At 55.3% G+C, this 12,393-nt stretch overlaps 2 protein-coding genes across 2 annotated transcripts; one reads left to right on the top strand and one right to left on the bottom strand.

Moving 5' to 3' along the window:
- Positions 1-3,736: 3,736 nt before the first annotated feature.
- RPL35 (ribosomal protein L35) lies at positions 3,737-8,462 on the top strand. The gene is made up of 4 exons (XM_036412075.2): positions 3,737-3,899; positions 4,287-4,423; positions 5,720-5,801; positions 8,282-8,462. Exons 1-4 carry the CDS (start codon positions 3,897-3,899, stop codon positions 8,429-8,431), a joined length of 372 nt encoding a protein of 123 aa, XP_036267968.1. The 5' UTR covers positions 3,737-3,896; the 3' UTR covers positions 8,432-8,462.
- Positions 8,463-8,630: 168 nt separating this feature from the next.
- WDR38 (WD repeat domain 38) lies at positions 8,631-12,143 on the bottom strand. Its single transcript, XM_036412076.2, has 9 exons — positions 11,971-12,143; positions 11,403-11,523; positions 10,212-10,328; positions 10,029-10,126; positions 9,731-9,811; positions 9,410-9,541; positions 9,143-9,292; positions 8,858-8,905; positions 8,631-8,755 (listed from the first exon to the last, which is right to left on the bottom strand). Exons 1-9 carry the CDS (start codon positions 12,037-12,039, stop codon positions 8,678-8,680), a joined length of 894 nt encoding a protein of 297 aa, XP_036267969.1. The 5' UTR covers positions 12,040-12,143; the 3' UTR covers positions 8,631-8,677.
- Positions 12,144-12,393: the final 250 nt, after the last annotated feature.

Below are 12,393 nucleotides of genomic sequence, written 5' to 3'. Positions count from 1 at the left end.
CCGGTGCACGCCGGAACCGGAAGTGCAGTCGGAAGGCGGGACAGAGCCGTTGGGGGTGCCGCCGAAAGCAGTCTGCGGTCGGTCTTGATGCCGACCTGGTCCCTGCCCCCCGCCCCGTCAGACTCCTAACTTCATTGCGCCCCAGTCTTCCTCTCTGAGCAGCGGGCGCCGTCCCCGAGCGCCCAGCACCTCCGACGCCGCTCCTGCCCTTGTTCCTCGGCCTCCCTCCCGCACGCCGGAGCTGCGGCCCTGGAAGGGTCCCCGGGGGCCATCACCCCCCAGACTGAGGGAGCACGGCCACCGCAGGAGAGGGCACCCGGCTGTGCCTGTCGAATGGCGGACAGGCTTCTCGGAGAAGAAACCTTCCAGCTGAGGGATGAGTAGTGGTTCTTGTTCCCTGGGAGTGATGGGGGTTGGAAGAGCCCGAAACGCCACCCACCGCACTGGGCCGAGAGGAGGTGGCCTCTGCCTTGTACACAGTGACCGTTGTACACAGTGACCAGGAAAATGTAAAGACGTTTAAAGTGTATCCTGTTGATAAGACAATGAAGACCTTTGGACTTGAGGGTGCGGCGGCCCTCGCATGTGTAGCAGTCACCTTGGCCAGGCGGGTGGTGGTGAAGAGAGGGAGATGACTCTGTGGCCATCATCCAAGCAAGAAGGGCGAGGCTCTAGGGGCTGAGCAGTTGCACCTGACTGGAGAGGCATTTCCTGGTAGGAAGCGCAAAGTCTGAGATGGGGGAAGATTGGGGTGCAGGTGGGGCACGATCAAGGACGACTCTAGTGCCAGGATTAGGTGCTTGTTGCTTGAGGGGTTCCATTTATGGGCCGTAGCCTTGAACCGAATTGGGTCTTTGTTTTCATATAATAGTACTCTTTAATGAAGGCCAGTAATTAATGAAATGGGACTTGTTTTGTTGCTTTGAGTATTTCTCATTGAACTGTGTCTGCAGATCAAAAAAGATGCCAAGCTATGTGCAGTGCAGTATGATAGCCAGTGAGATTTATCTGAGGGGCTATTATTGCTAATTGAAGAAGAAACATAAGCTACCTAATCTTGGGTGAGAAAGACAGACTCTTAGCCCTAGCCCGTCTGGCTCGCGTCACCTGCGGACCAAAGGTTCCTGGGCTCCATTCTGGCCCAGGACATGTACCTTGGTTGTAGGATCCTCCCCCGCCCCCGCCCTGGTCAGAGCACGTGCAGGAGGCAACCAATCATGTGTTCCTCTTGACTTTCCCTCGCCCACTTGCCCTAAAAATCAATGGAAAAATATCCCCGGGTGAGGATTTTAAATAAATAAATAAATGAAAATACAATACAGGCTCTCACAGTGGGAAATAGGTGCTGAATAAAAGTCTGGGGGTCCTGGGGACAGGGAAAGCACGCTTGTCTCTCAGCTCCATACCTTGGAAGAAATCAAGCAGGCCACAAGAAAGCAGAAATTCACATCCCCAGAATATCCTGGTCAGGAGGAACTTTAAATCAGAAATGCCCATTTTACAAGTAAGGAAGTAAATAACCTCCAAATAAACTAGTGAATGGAATCATGTTTCTCCTATAACTGTGGGCTTCCATTCCAGCCAGGAAGGCAGAATTTAAAAAACTACTGTACATTGTCAGGGATAACTGTGCTGAGGGAAAACAACAATCATGCAGTGCCTGAGAGAGAGTACCTTAGATACAGTGGTCAACAGATGTCCCTTAGAAGGTGAATCTGATTAGGGACCTGATCGCAATGGAGGAAGGAACCAAGCAAAGGCCCAGAGGCAGGGCAGGCTTGGTGTACTCCAGAAACAGCGAGGCCATACTGGAGCAAGAGTGAGAAGAGATGAGATGGAAGTGGAGGAGATGCTGTACGGCTTTGAGGAAAATATGTGGTCTTAATCCAGATGGGACAGCTCTGGAAATTCTGGGCAGAGCAGGCTCCCTCTAGCAGCTCTATTGAGAACACCTGGGAGCAAGAGCCAACGGAGAGAAGTGATTTAAGAGGCAACACCAATAATTGAGGTGACAGTCCATGGTGGCTCAGACCAGACGGGTGCCAGTGAGTGCTGGGGCTTTGGCCAGTGTGCTCGCTTGGAGTGTCATCTGTTAACAGAAGGTTCAGTTTCTGGTCAGGGCTCATAGCTAGGTTGTGGGCTCAATCCCAGGGTGGGTGCATACAGGAGGCAATCGGTTGATGTTTCTCACATCAGTGTTTTTCTCCACCTTCTCCATCCTCTCTCTAAAATCAATAAGCATATCCTCAGGCGAAGATTTTTTTTAAAGTAGTGAGAAGAGGTCAGATATATTTTGAAGGTAGAATTTGCTCATGGATTGGATGTGGTAGCATGTAAGAAGAATGGAATTCACAGATGACTTCAAGACCGGAAAAGATGTACACAATTATTAGCTCTAACAGAACTATAACCATTTGGGAAATAAGACAGGAAAGTCCCTGTGCACTATTCGACTTCCGTTTAAGACGAATCCAGGCCATAATTGCTCTTTGTCTGCCATCTCCTCCCCATATCCCTCCACTTCCTAAAATTCCTTTTTTTTAAAGTAATTTTTATTTATTGATTTCAGAGAGGGAGAGAGAGATAGGAACATTGATGATGAGAGAATCATTGCTCTGCTGCCTCCTACACGCCCCCTGTTGGGGATTGAGCCCACAACCCAGGCATGTGCCCTTGACAGGAATCGAACCCAGGACCCTTCAGTCCAAAGGCTGACGCTTTATCCACTGAGCCAACACGGGTAGGGCCTAAAATTATTTCTTGTTGTAGTCTGGGACAAGGCTCATTCATTCATCCAACAAGCACTCACATATTGTGTCTGGAGACTAGAAAAACAAAATCATGTATCAGCCATGTTTCTGCCCCCAGAGAACTTCCAGGCAGGCTACAGAGACGACATTTTAACTCAGTTTTTTTGGAGCTAAAGAGAGTATTGCACAGAAAACTTGGGCCACGGGAGGTTGTGCTGGTTCACTCCAAGGCTAAGGTATAAAGAAGGGGTGGGAGAAGGCTTCCCAGAGATGACACCTGAAGCTACAAGGGGGCAACCTGGCATTAACAGCACCCTAAGAAGTGTGTGTCTTTGTTAACGGCAGTGGAGTGACACCAGAGCACTGACTCCTTGCTGGTTAGGGAAACAATGAAACTGCCTAGTTGGAAAGCCTGAGTCCCTTCCTGCTTTGTGAATTCCCCTTTAAGTTTTAGGGCCCAACTCCAGTGTTCATTCCACTGGGAGGGAGCATTAATTCCGACGGTATTTTGATCGGTTGTTAGACATCAGGTCTTGTGATGTTATCTTTAAGTGTTATCTTCCTAATCCTCACATTTCACAGGTGAGAAAACAGACTCAAAAACGTATTTGCCGAGTCTCAGCTAGCACCAGGCAACAGAGCAGAAATCTGAAACTGGGTCAGGTTCGCTAAAGAAGGCCACGAATGCTCCTTCCCCTGCCACGCGGTCTCCATTGGAACGTTTAGGGAGTTGGATTTATGGTCGACCCCGCCTCTCCCCCCCACCTCGACCTTTAAATTCCTCCATCCCCAGAACAGTAGCACGAACTGGTCGGCCCCCTGCAGAGATTGAATGAACGAACAAATGACTCAGTAGACCACGATGCCATCTCCGGTAAACTGCGTCTGCCGTGCCTCAGTTTCCCCAACTGCTCGGGTTGGGATGAGGCCGGCCAAAGTAATCGCGAGGACTAAAGGGCTGGGCGGGCAGTATCACCCCGCTACTAGCGGCGTTGGGGCGTGGCTGGAAGGGGCGGAGCCTGGACTCCCCTGCTGCGCCGCCATTGGCCGCGCCCGCTGTCACCCGGCAGTAGTTGTAAAGGTCAGCCCCGCCCCTTCCTCTTTCTCTCCGAGCAGGCGGCGGCGGCGGCGCAGGGGTGTTTAGCCATGGTGAGAGCTCAGCAATCGGGAGCCATCCGCGCGGTGTTGGGCTCGGAGACTGGGGTTGGGAGTGCAGGGTGGACCCTGGGGTCCCGTCTGCCAGCCGGGCCCATGGGGTATGGTGCGGAATGGCCTAGCTCCGCCACTGCCGGCCTTCCAACCCGGCCGGCCTGGGCTGGGAGCGGGGCGGCGCTGCCGGCGGCCTCTGTCTTCCCGTCTGCGCAGTGGGAGTAGCGGCCCGGCCTCGTAGCCGGCCTGGGCCTCGGAGACCTTGCGCCGGGCGCGCGCTCCTGGACGCGGGCGGAGGGGTGGGAAGGGCCGGCGGAAGCCTCGGTGAGCGGCGGAGGGGGAGACGGAGGCACCCGGCTTTTGACACAGACCCTTCCTTGCCCGCAGGCCAAAATTAAGGCTCGGGACCTTCGCGGCAAGAAGAAGGAGGAGCTGCTCAAACAGCTGGACGACTTGAAGGTGGAGCTGTCCCAGCTGCGCGTAGCCAAAGTGACAGGCGGCGCAGCTTCCAAGCTTTCCAAGATGTAAGTGACGGCGGCCGGCCCGCGGGCCTCGGGGCGGCGGGAGGGTTGTGTGCACACCGGGAGCATTGGTGGATCCTTGCAGTTGGCTTAGGGAGGTGCCCGCTTAAGTGCCCGTTCAGTGGAGCTGTGGGTTGGAGGGTCAGGCCCTCCTAACCGGGCTCACCTGCTCACGGAGCTCCACGTGGGAGAGCCGCCCCCCTTTACCTGCCTATGACCCTGGGGTCCTTTTGCCTTGTTCAGCTTCTCTGGCTGGTGAAAGAACAGGGTGTCTCTTTGGGGACATTTTAATGCTTCCTTCAAAGAACCCAACGACGTTTTCTTTCATCTCCTAACAGTACTTGATTCTCCCCCCGAAGTTGGTAGGTGGGAACCTTGCACCCTACTTGAGTTGTAGTGTAAATTAGTGATTTACATGTAGTAGTGTTTCCCAAAGTGTGGTACACGTACCCCCAGGGGGACGGGAAGAGTTTGGTGGGGATATGCACTGCACCGGGCCTAGCTGCGCCTAATTCTACGTTCTCGTGAGTAGGAGGGGTACTCAGCGTTATGAAAATTATAGAAGGGGTACACGTATGTCAAAAGTTTGGGAAACACTGCTGTAAGGAGTGTGGGTTTGGAGTCGGTTAACCTGTGCACAAATTCCTCTTCAGCCACATCCTGCCTGATGGGCAGGTTGGCTAACCACCGGTGTGTTTTTTTTTCTTCTTCTATGAAACCTTCCCAATAACCTTCATATGGTGGTGGGAGGGTATTGGGTGAGTTTGGGAACATGTAAGCAAGTGTCATGCCGAATCCTCAAGACCAGGTTTACCAAGCTATCGACTGAGTGAGCCTTCCCTCATCCTCCAGCATGACTGCAGAGTCACCTGGTTCCTGGCTTCAGGCTCTCCTCTCCTCCTTCAGTGGCCCCTGCTGGGACTCTTTAAGCTTCCCTGGTTGCCCAGCTTGTGACATGATTCTTTCTGGTCAGCTCATTGAGATGGGCATTGGTTAGGTCGGCCTCACAGCCTCAGGATGTATGGCCTGGGATGGGGTATCTTTCCTCGTCAGCCTCCATCACTCCTCAGTAAGCCTCCTCCTCAGTGGACACTTCACAGATCCTCACAAGCACGGGACACGCTTTCCTTCCCTGGTCACAGATTCCTGTATATTGTAGTCCTCCGACCTCCCCCTCAGAACACTTCCTCCCGGGCTGAGCGAAGTGCATCTCGGGAGGCTGTGGATGAGATCTGGGTCCGGCCCGGAGTGAGATGCTTTGGGAGCACTGTGTTCACTGTTGTAAACGTTTTTTTATAGCCGAGTTGTTCGCAAGTCTATCGCCCGTGTTCTTACCGTCATCAACCAGACTCAGAAGGAGAACCTCAGGAAATTCTACAAGGTGAGTGGGGGGGAGGGGGTGCCTGGCTCCAGGGAGCGGTTCCAGCCCTCGCTGGGGGCGCTCTGTGAAGAGGTTCTGCCGGTGTGTGGGGGACAGAGCGTCGCCCAGGCATCACTGGGCTTTCCAGACCCGTCCAGCTTGTAAATGGTTTGCCTTTCCAGCATCTTGCGCTAGCATCTGGTATGCAGGCTGCATTTCCTCGGGGCTGCAGTTGTCAACAAATCAACAGCGGCAGGACTGTGGCTGGACACTTGGGTTTTGGGTGCAGCCTCACCCGAGGACTGAGTTTGTGCAGGCTGAGGGTTGACTGCTGAATGTTTTGTCTTACTAGTACTGGGTGTCAGCACTGCCAAGCCCCTGACATTCTTGTTTTTCGGGTGAGGACCTCAAGGTTTAAGAGGTTAAGTTGCTCAGAGTCACCTGCAAATGGAGTGAATGGGCTGAGGTTCAAAACCACGCCGTGGGGAGGGGTGAAAGGGGTGCTCCTGGGAGATTTCCACAGGTGTCTGGCCCCTCAGCCTAGGATATTACAGCCGTTTCCTAGTCCTGTCCTAAATTAGTCTCACCAGGGTCCCAGCAGTGAAGGCAAACCAGTGGGATGCTTTGTACATGGGTGTTTGTGTGTATTTGCTTTGTAACAGGAATTGGCTTACGTGGTTTGAGGGCTGGGGGAAGATGGTGGCAGCTGGGATTCATGGCACAGGTGGAAGCTGCTGTCCCGCAGGTGGCACTTCGTGGGGAGTCTCATCTCTGCTTTAAGGACTTCAGCTGGTTTTATCAGGCCCACCTAGATTACCCAGGATATTCTCTCATTTAAATGAATGGATTGATTAGTGGCTCTAATTACATCTACAAAATGGCTTCACATCAACTCCCAATGTAGTGTTTGAATAACGAGGGTTTGATACCAAAAAGGCCATCTCGGTGTACCCGGCTAGCCGCCCAGGGACACAGCTGTGGGGATGTGGGAACATTTTCTCAGGATTGGGTCTGGAGCTTTCGTCCAGCTCCGAGGGGACCAGGCAGAGAGGGTGGCCTGGAGCAGGCCAGGCAGCACTCAGGGAGGCGGAGGTGAAGTCCCTGTCTGTGTGTCTGTGGACCTTCTGTGGTGACGGACGTGTTCTGTGTCTGCTCCGTCATCGGTCACCTCCCACCACAAGTGCCTGCTGATCACTAATGTGACTGTTGTCTGAGGACTGGCTTGATATAAACAGGACGGGCTAGTGGCTATTCTGCTGGGTAGCAGAGCTTTATGGACAGCGTTCTGACTTGTGCCCTGACGTGGGGGATGTGGGGGGACAGACTTGAATACTAACAGGTTCCCTCAGCGCTTCCTCATCTCCTGTTTGGCCTTTTCCACAGTTCTCTGCCCTGTGCCTACTCCTCCGGGCTGTTGGTGGTTCCCACAAAGAGCCTGAGCTGTCATCCCTAAGGGGTTCTGTGCACAGTTTTCTCCCCGGTTTCAGTTGGCTGCTTCATTGCTTTCAGGGCTGTAGCCAGTTGCTAGGTGAAACCTCCTCCCCCACCGATGAGCCACTTACTGTCTGTTCAGTCTTCCCCACGAGCTGGGAGCTCCTCCAGCAGGGACCAGGCCTGATTCCTGGCCAGGCCCCAAGCCAAAGAGGCCCAGGGGACCTTTGCATAACAAGGAGAGAGCATGAGAGCTGCCTTCGTCCAGACCTGCTCATTGGAAGCAAGTGGGACGAGAATAAGAGAGCCAGGGAGGGAGACACTAGGCCCGGTGAAAGGTCTGGGGGCAGGTTTGGTGAGAGGCAGGAAAGGAGCTTTGCCTCTGGAATTCCCTTGGCCAAGCCAGAGCTTCCCTCTGGGACTGTAAAATGGGGACATGATTACAGGGGACACCCATAGGTACCTGGCAGGCACTCCAGGTTTATCCAGTACCAGCTTAAGCCGCAGCTCCCCCACCCCTACACCATACACAACAGCTTAATTTAAGCCAAGAAAACAGTGACCACCCAGTGCTTGCTGGGTGCCACATGCCCCCTCCCCTTACTTGGTTGATGTGATGTTGACTCCATGGCAGGAATTAGGCTGGCGGGAAGAGCACTGTTTAGGGAGTTGGTTGATTTAGGTGCAAATCCCAGTTCCAAGACAGTATTGGTGAGATTCTGACAAGTTCACTTGCTTTTTGACTCTAACTCAAAAAACTTTTTTTAAATTTTTTTTTAATGGGGATGATTCCCCCCTCCCTTCCACCTTGAATTTGGGGGATTGTATGAACTAGTAAGCAAGAAGTGTGGTCTGTCCCATTCCCATGGTACAGTCCCCTGCTGTGCTGGATGTCACAGCTCCTCACTCATGTCTACACATGAACCCCCCAGCTCAGCCATGCACCTTCCTCAGCCACCTCCCAGTCTTCCCAGCACCATCTCAACCCGGGTTCCAGCCTCGGGGGCTTGCCTAGCTACCGTAGTAGCTCCTGAGCCCTGGTCCTCAGATTCCTGCTGTCCCACCGCCAGGGCAAGAAGTACAAGCCCCTGGACCTGCGGCCCAAGAAAACCCGCGCCATGCGCCGGCGGCTCAACAAGCACGAGGAGAACCTCAAGACCAAGAAGCAGCAGCGGAAGGAGCGGCTGTACCCCCTCCGGAAGTACGCGGTCAAGGCCTGAGCATCGGCGTCAATAAAGCACAATCTGGCTGTTGCTTTGTGTTTGCAGTTCTTTTAACCGTGCCGGAGAGGGGGGCGGTGGTGGGGCCGTGATGGATCTGCCGGGTGCTCGGTTATGGTTACTTTGGCCTGTGGTATGGAACGGCCCTGGGCAGGGAGAGGCAGGGCGGGAGGCTTGAGGGCCTTCTGTGGTGATGGTGCATTGGAGGTGCTGGGTGGTTGGTCATGCGGGGACTTGGCGACTTGCCTAATCCACAGCTCCGCTCACCAGGAGGAGCTTCCCATCGGGGGTGAAGGTGCAGGCGTGGGCCACATCCAGGGCTCCCTGCCAACACACATGGTGGGCTCTGAGGGTGCAGTCCTGTCTGAGCCCAGTTTCCTGTGCACCTCCCCTTGCCCCTTTGGAGACTAGAGTCACAGGCCTTACCTTCAGGGTCTCAATGCACTTTCCTGTGTTGCAGTCCCAGACTTTGATCTGGAATAAAAACAAACAGAAGACAGGGAGGCCTCCCAACACAAGCAATTTTTGAATCACCTTGGGGGTGAGTCCTAGCTAACATCCTACTCTTTGGACTGGGTTTTGTTTTTGAGGTATATTTAAGATACCTGCCATAATATCTGATGCAAAAATGCAGTGCAATGCAATTTCCAAACCCCCCCTCCCAAGCAGTAGGAGTTTGCCAGGAGGAGGGCCCGGGCGTGGTGAGGTTACCATTGGGGAGTAGCCCGCGCTGGCCAGCTGCAGCCCATCTGGGGAGAAAGCTACGCTCTTCACCCAGGTGGCATGGCCCTTGAGCTGGACAAGCAGGCTTCTAGTCGAGGGCTTCCAGATGTGGACGGTCTTGTCCCAGGAGCCAGATGCCTAGACAGCGGATAGCTGTTGGAGGCCTGCATGTTCCCTGCCCCCAAATGGCCCGTGACCCTCCAGGGGTCTAGCTGCCAGCAAGGGACCAGCTGGAACCCAGGCAGCCCCGCTCACCAGCAGGCCCGTGGTTGAGTAGGACAGGCAGCTGACGTTGCCACTGTGACCCTCCAGCTCCCGGTGGAAGATCACCGGGGTCCCTGTCCGAAGGTCCCAGATGCGAATGGTAGAGTCCCAGGAACCAGTGGCCTGCAGACAGCGGCCATGAGAACAGGCCAGCTAGCCCATGTCCACCCTCCCAGTTTCTAGGCTGGTCAGACTCAGAAGAGCGGAGTCATCTAGTCAAGGTCTAGAATTCTAACCAACCACTGCTCAGTCCCGAGTGAGGACGTGGGTGTGGTACTCTGTGTGGGGCGTGGGCCGCGGGGTGTGGCTCACCAGGTAGTCTGAGCTGGGTGCGAAGTCACTGCTCTGGATGGAGTCTTGGTGCCCTGCTAAGTGGCGCAGCACCTGGCCAGACTGAAGGTGAGAGCCCTGAGCTTGGAGCGCAGCCCAGAAGCCTCAGTGCCAGGTTCTAGGCTTCAGATGGGGCAGACCCAGGCCCTTTGGGGGCTGCCTGGGTAATGTGTGGCATATCCCAGGGTCTGGGTGACTTCCCCAGGCTGAGGAGAGGGCAATCAGGCAGGGGGAATCTCATGGGCACGGGGTGGGGTGGGTGTCATCACCCTCCATATACCTGCACCTCCCAGAGCAGCACCCGCTTGTCCCAGCCACCCGAAGCCAGCTGCTTGGAGTCTGGGCTGAAGCTGACTGTCTCCACGCTCCGCTGGTGACCTACAAGGTGGCACAGGACACGGCAAGGTCCGGAGGGGAAGCCAGGCCTGGCTGCCTGGCCCGCAGTCCCTCCCAGCCCACTCACCCTTCAAGACCTGCAGACACGTGGCTTTTGCTGTGTCCCACAGGCGGATGGTGCGGTCGTAGGAGGTGCTGGCGAAGAGGCGGCCGTCGGGGGAGAAGCGGCAGAACTTCACGGGGCCTGGGTGGGTGGCCGTGGTCAGAGAACGGCACTACCCCCACCTCTGGCCCTCCGCTCTGACACCCACAAATTTCTCCAGTCCCATCGCTACCTCACTTCCTTCTAGCTTCACTTCCTTCTAGCCTACACCAGTCAGTGCCAGTCAAATGCAGGCACCTCCCGGAAGCTCCCTTTTAACTCAGCATAGGTTCATGCCTCCTGTGAGCTCCCAGCTCCCAGGTTTTCCTATTACAGCATTAATCAGACTGCCCTATAATGAACCAGAGCTTTCTCTTTATCTCCTTAATTGTAAATTATATCTCCTGAGTACTTACTGGGTACTAGGTACTTGCATTATTTCATCCTATAGGGTAGCAACCATTAGCCCATTCTACAGAGGAGGAAATAGAGGCTCAGGGAGGTGACATTACATAATCACAATAGGAGATAAAACATGAAAGAACCTTAAGGGCATTATGCTAAGAGGTGAGCCAGTCACAAAGGAATACTGTATGGCTCCCCTTATCCAAGGTTCTCAGAGAAGTCCAGTTCTTGGAGACGGAAAGCAGAATGATGGTTGACAGGGTCTGTGGGGCGGGCGGAATGGGATGTTTAATGGGTATAGAGTTTCAGTTTTGCAAGAAGAGTTCTGGAGACTAGTTGCACGACCATATGAATGTAGGCAACACTACACTTATAAGTGGTTAAGACTTGTAAATATGTACATTTGTAAATATGTACATTTGTAAACTTTTTTAAAAATAGGATCTGAATCTGGCTGGCGGGGCTCAGTGTTGATCATTGACCCCTGCACCTGGAGGTCACGGTTAGATTCCCCCTTGATCCCCGGTAGGGGGAGTGCAGGAGGCAGCCAACGACCCTTCTCCCTTCTCTCTGAAATAAAATAACATACCTAAAAAAAAAAAAAAAAAAAAGTAGGATCCGAGTTCAGGTGTGCCAGTCAGGGCCCAGGCAGATGGCCGTCTCCTTGCCCTGGTGCCTCGGCCCCGCCTGGGCTGTGTTGCCTGGGTGCCCAGCTCAGACACTGGAGGTCACTGCGGGCCTTCGCCTCCCCATCCAGGTTGAGGAGCCCACCTGTGTGGCCTCCCAGCCGCCACAGCAGATTCCCACTCTGGGTCCTCCAGCCGTACACACAGCCGTCCTCAGAGGCCGTGAGCAGCGTCTGGCCATCCGGGGAGAAGGCGGAGGAGTTGACCTGGAACAGAGCACAGACGTAGCCCCATCACAGGGCAAGAAGCACCTGCTGTTCATTCGGACCCTGGACCATCCCTACCCCGCCTCCCCCCCCCCCCCACCTCCCCCGGAGCCTGGGGTTGGAGCCCCCGCTCCAGGCCTCACTCTGCAGCGGAGCCCAGACCCAGGAGCCACTCTGCAGCCAGAGCCGGGAGCCTGGAGCTCTCCCTGGAGCCTGGGGCTGAATCTCACGGACGCCAGCGGCCCGTGCCTTCTCTAGGACCAGGTTCGGAGCCAGGAGTCATTCTAGAGCTGGAGTCCAGAACCAGGAGCTCACTCTGAAGCCAGAGGCCAGAGGACGGGTTTGAGGCCTCTCTGGCACCGGAGCTCAGACCCTCCACCCATTCTGGAGCTGGATTCCGCTAGGGGAACCCGGGAGCTTGGAGGCCGGCAGAGCCGCGGGCCTCACCTCTCCGCGGTGCCGGCGGAAGAACTTCACCCGCTCGATGACCAGCCTCCCTGGGGCCTTACAGTTCATGGGCCCCAGGCCGGCTCCCTCGGGCTCCCCCCGGCCCGATGATGGGCTGCGGGCCGGACTTGGGACAGGGGGAAGGGGAAGGGGAAGGAGGAAAGAAAAGGGAAAGGGAAAGAAAAAACTGTGTACAAATGATCTCCATGGCAACCGGGGGGGGGGCGGGAGCGCGCAGCTGCTGTGAGGAGATGGACTGGGAGAGACGTTCTCAGCTCCCTGCAGGTGGGCCTGCAGTGGGCACCGCGGCCGCCAGAGGGCAGGCCAGCCCCACACACCGCGCCCGCCTCTCCCGCCGCCACTCAGAACCCGTGCACAGTGGCAAAGGTCCCACAGACCCCTGGGGAGGAGCCTGCTCCCCAT

Source organism: Pipistrellus kuhlii, unplaced genomic scaffold, assembly GCF_014108245.1.
Source record: "Pipistrellus kuhlii isolate mPipKuh1 unplaced genomic scaffold, mPipKuh1.p scaffold_m20_p_43, whole genome shotgun sequence".
Classification (NCBI taxonomy): Eukaryota; Metazoa; Chordata; class Mammalia; order Chiroptera; family Vespertilionidae; genus Pipistrellus; species Pipistrellus kuhlii.
The sequence above is the reverse complement of the archived record's forward strand: the minus strand, read 5'-3'. Positions and strand labels throughout refer to the sequence as shown.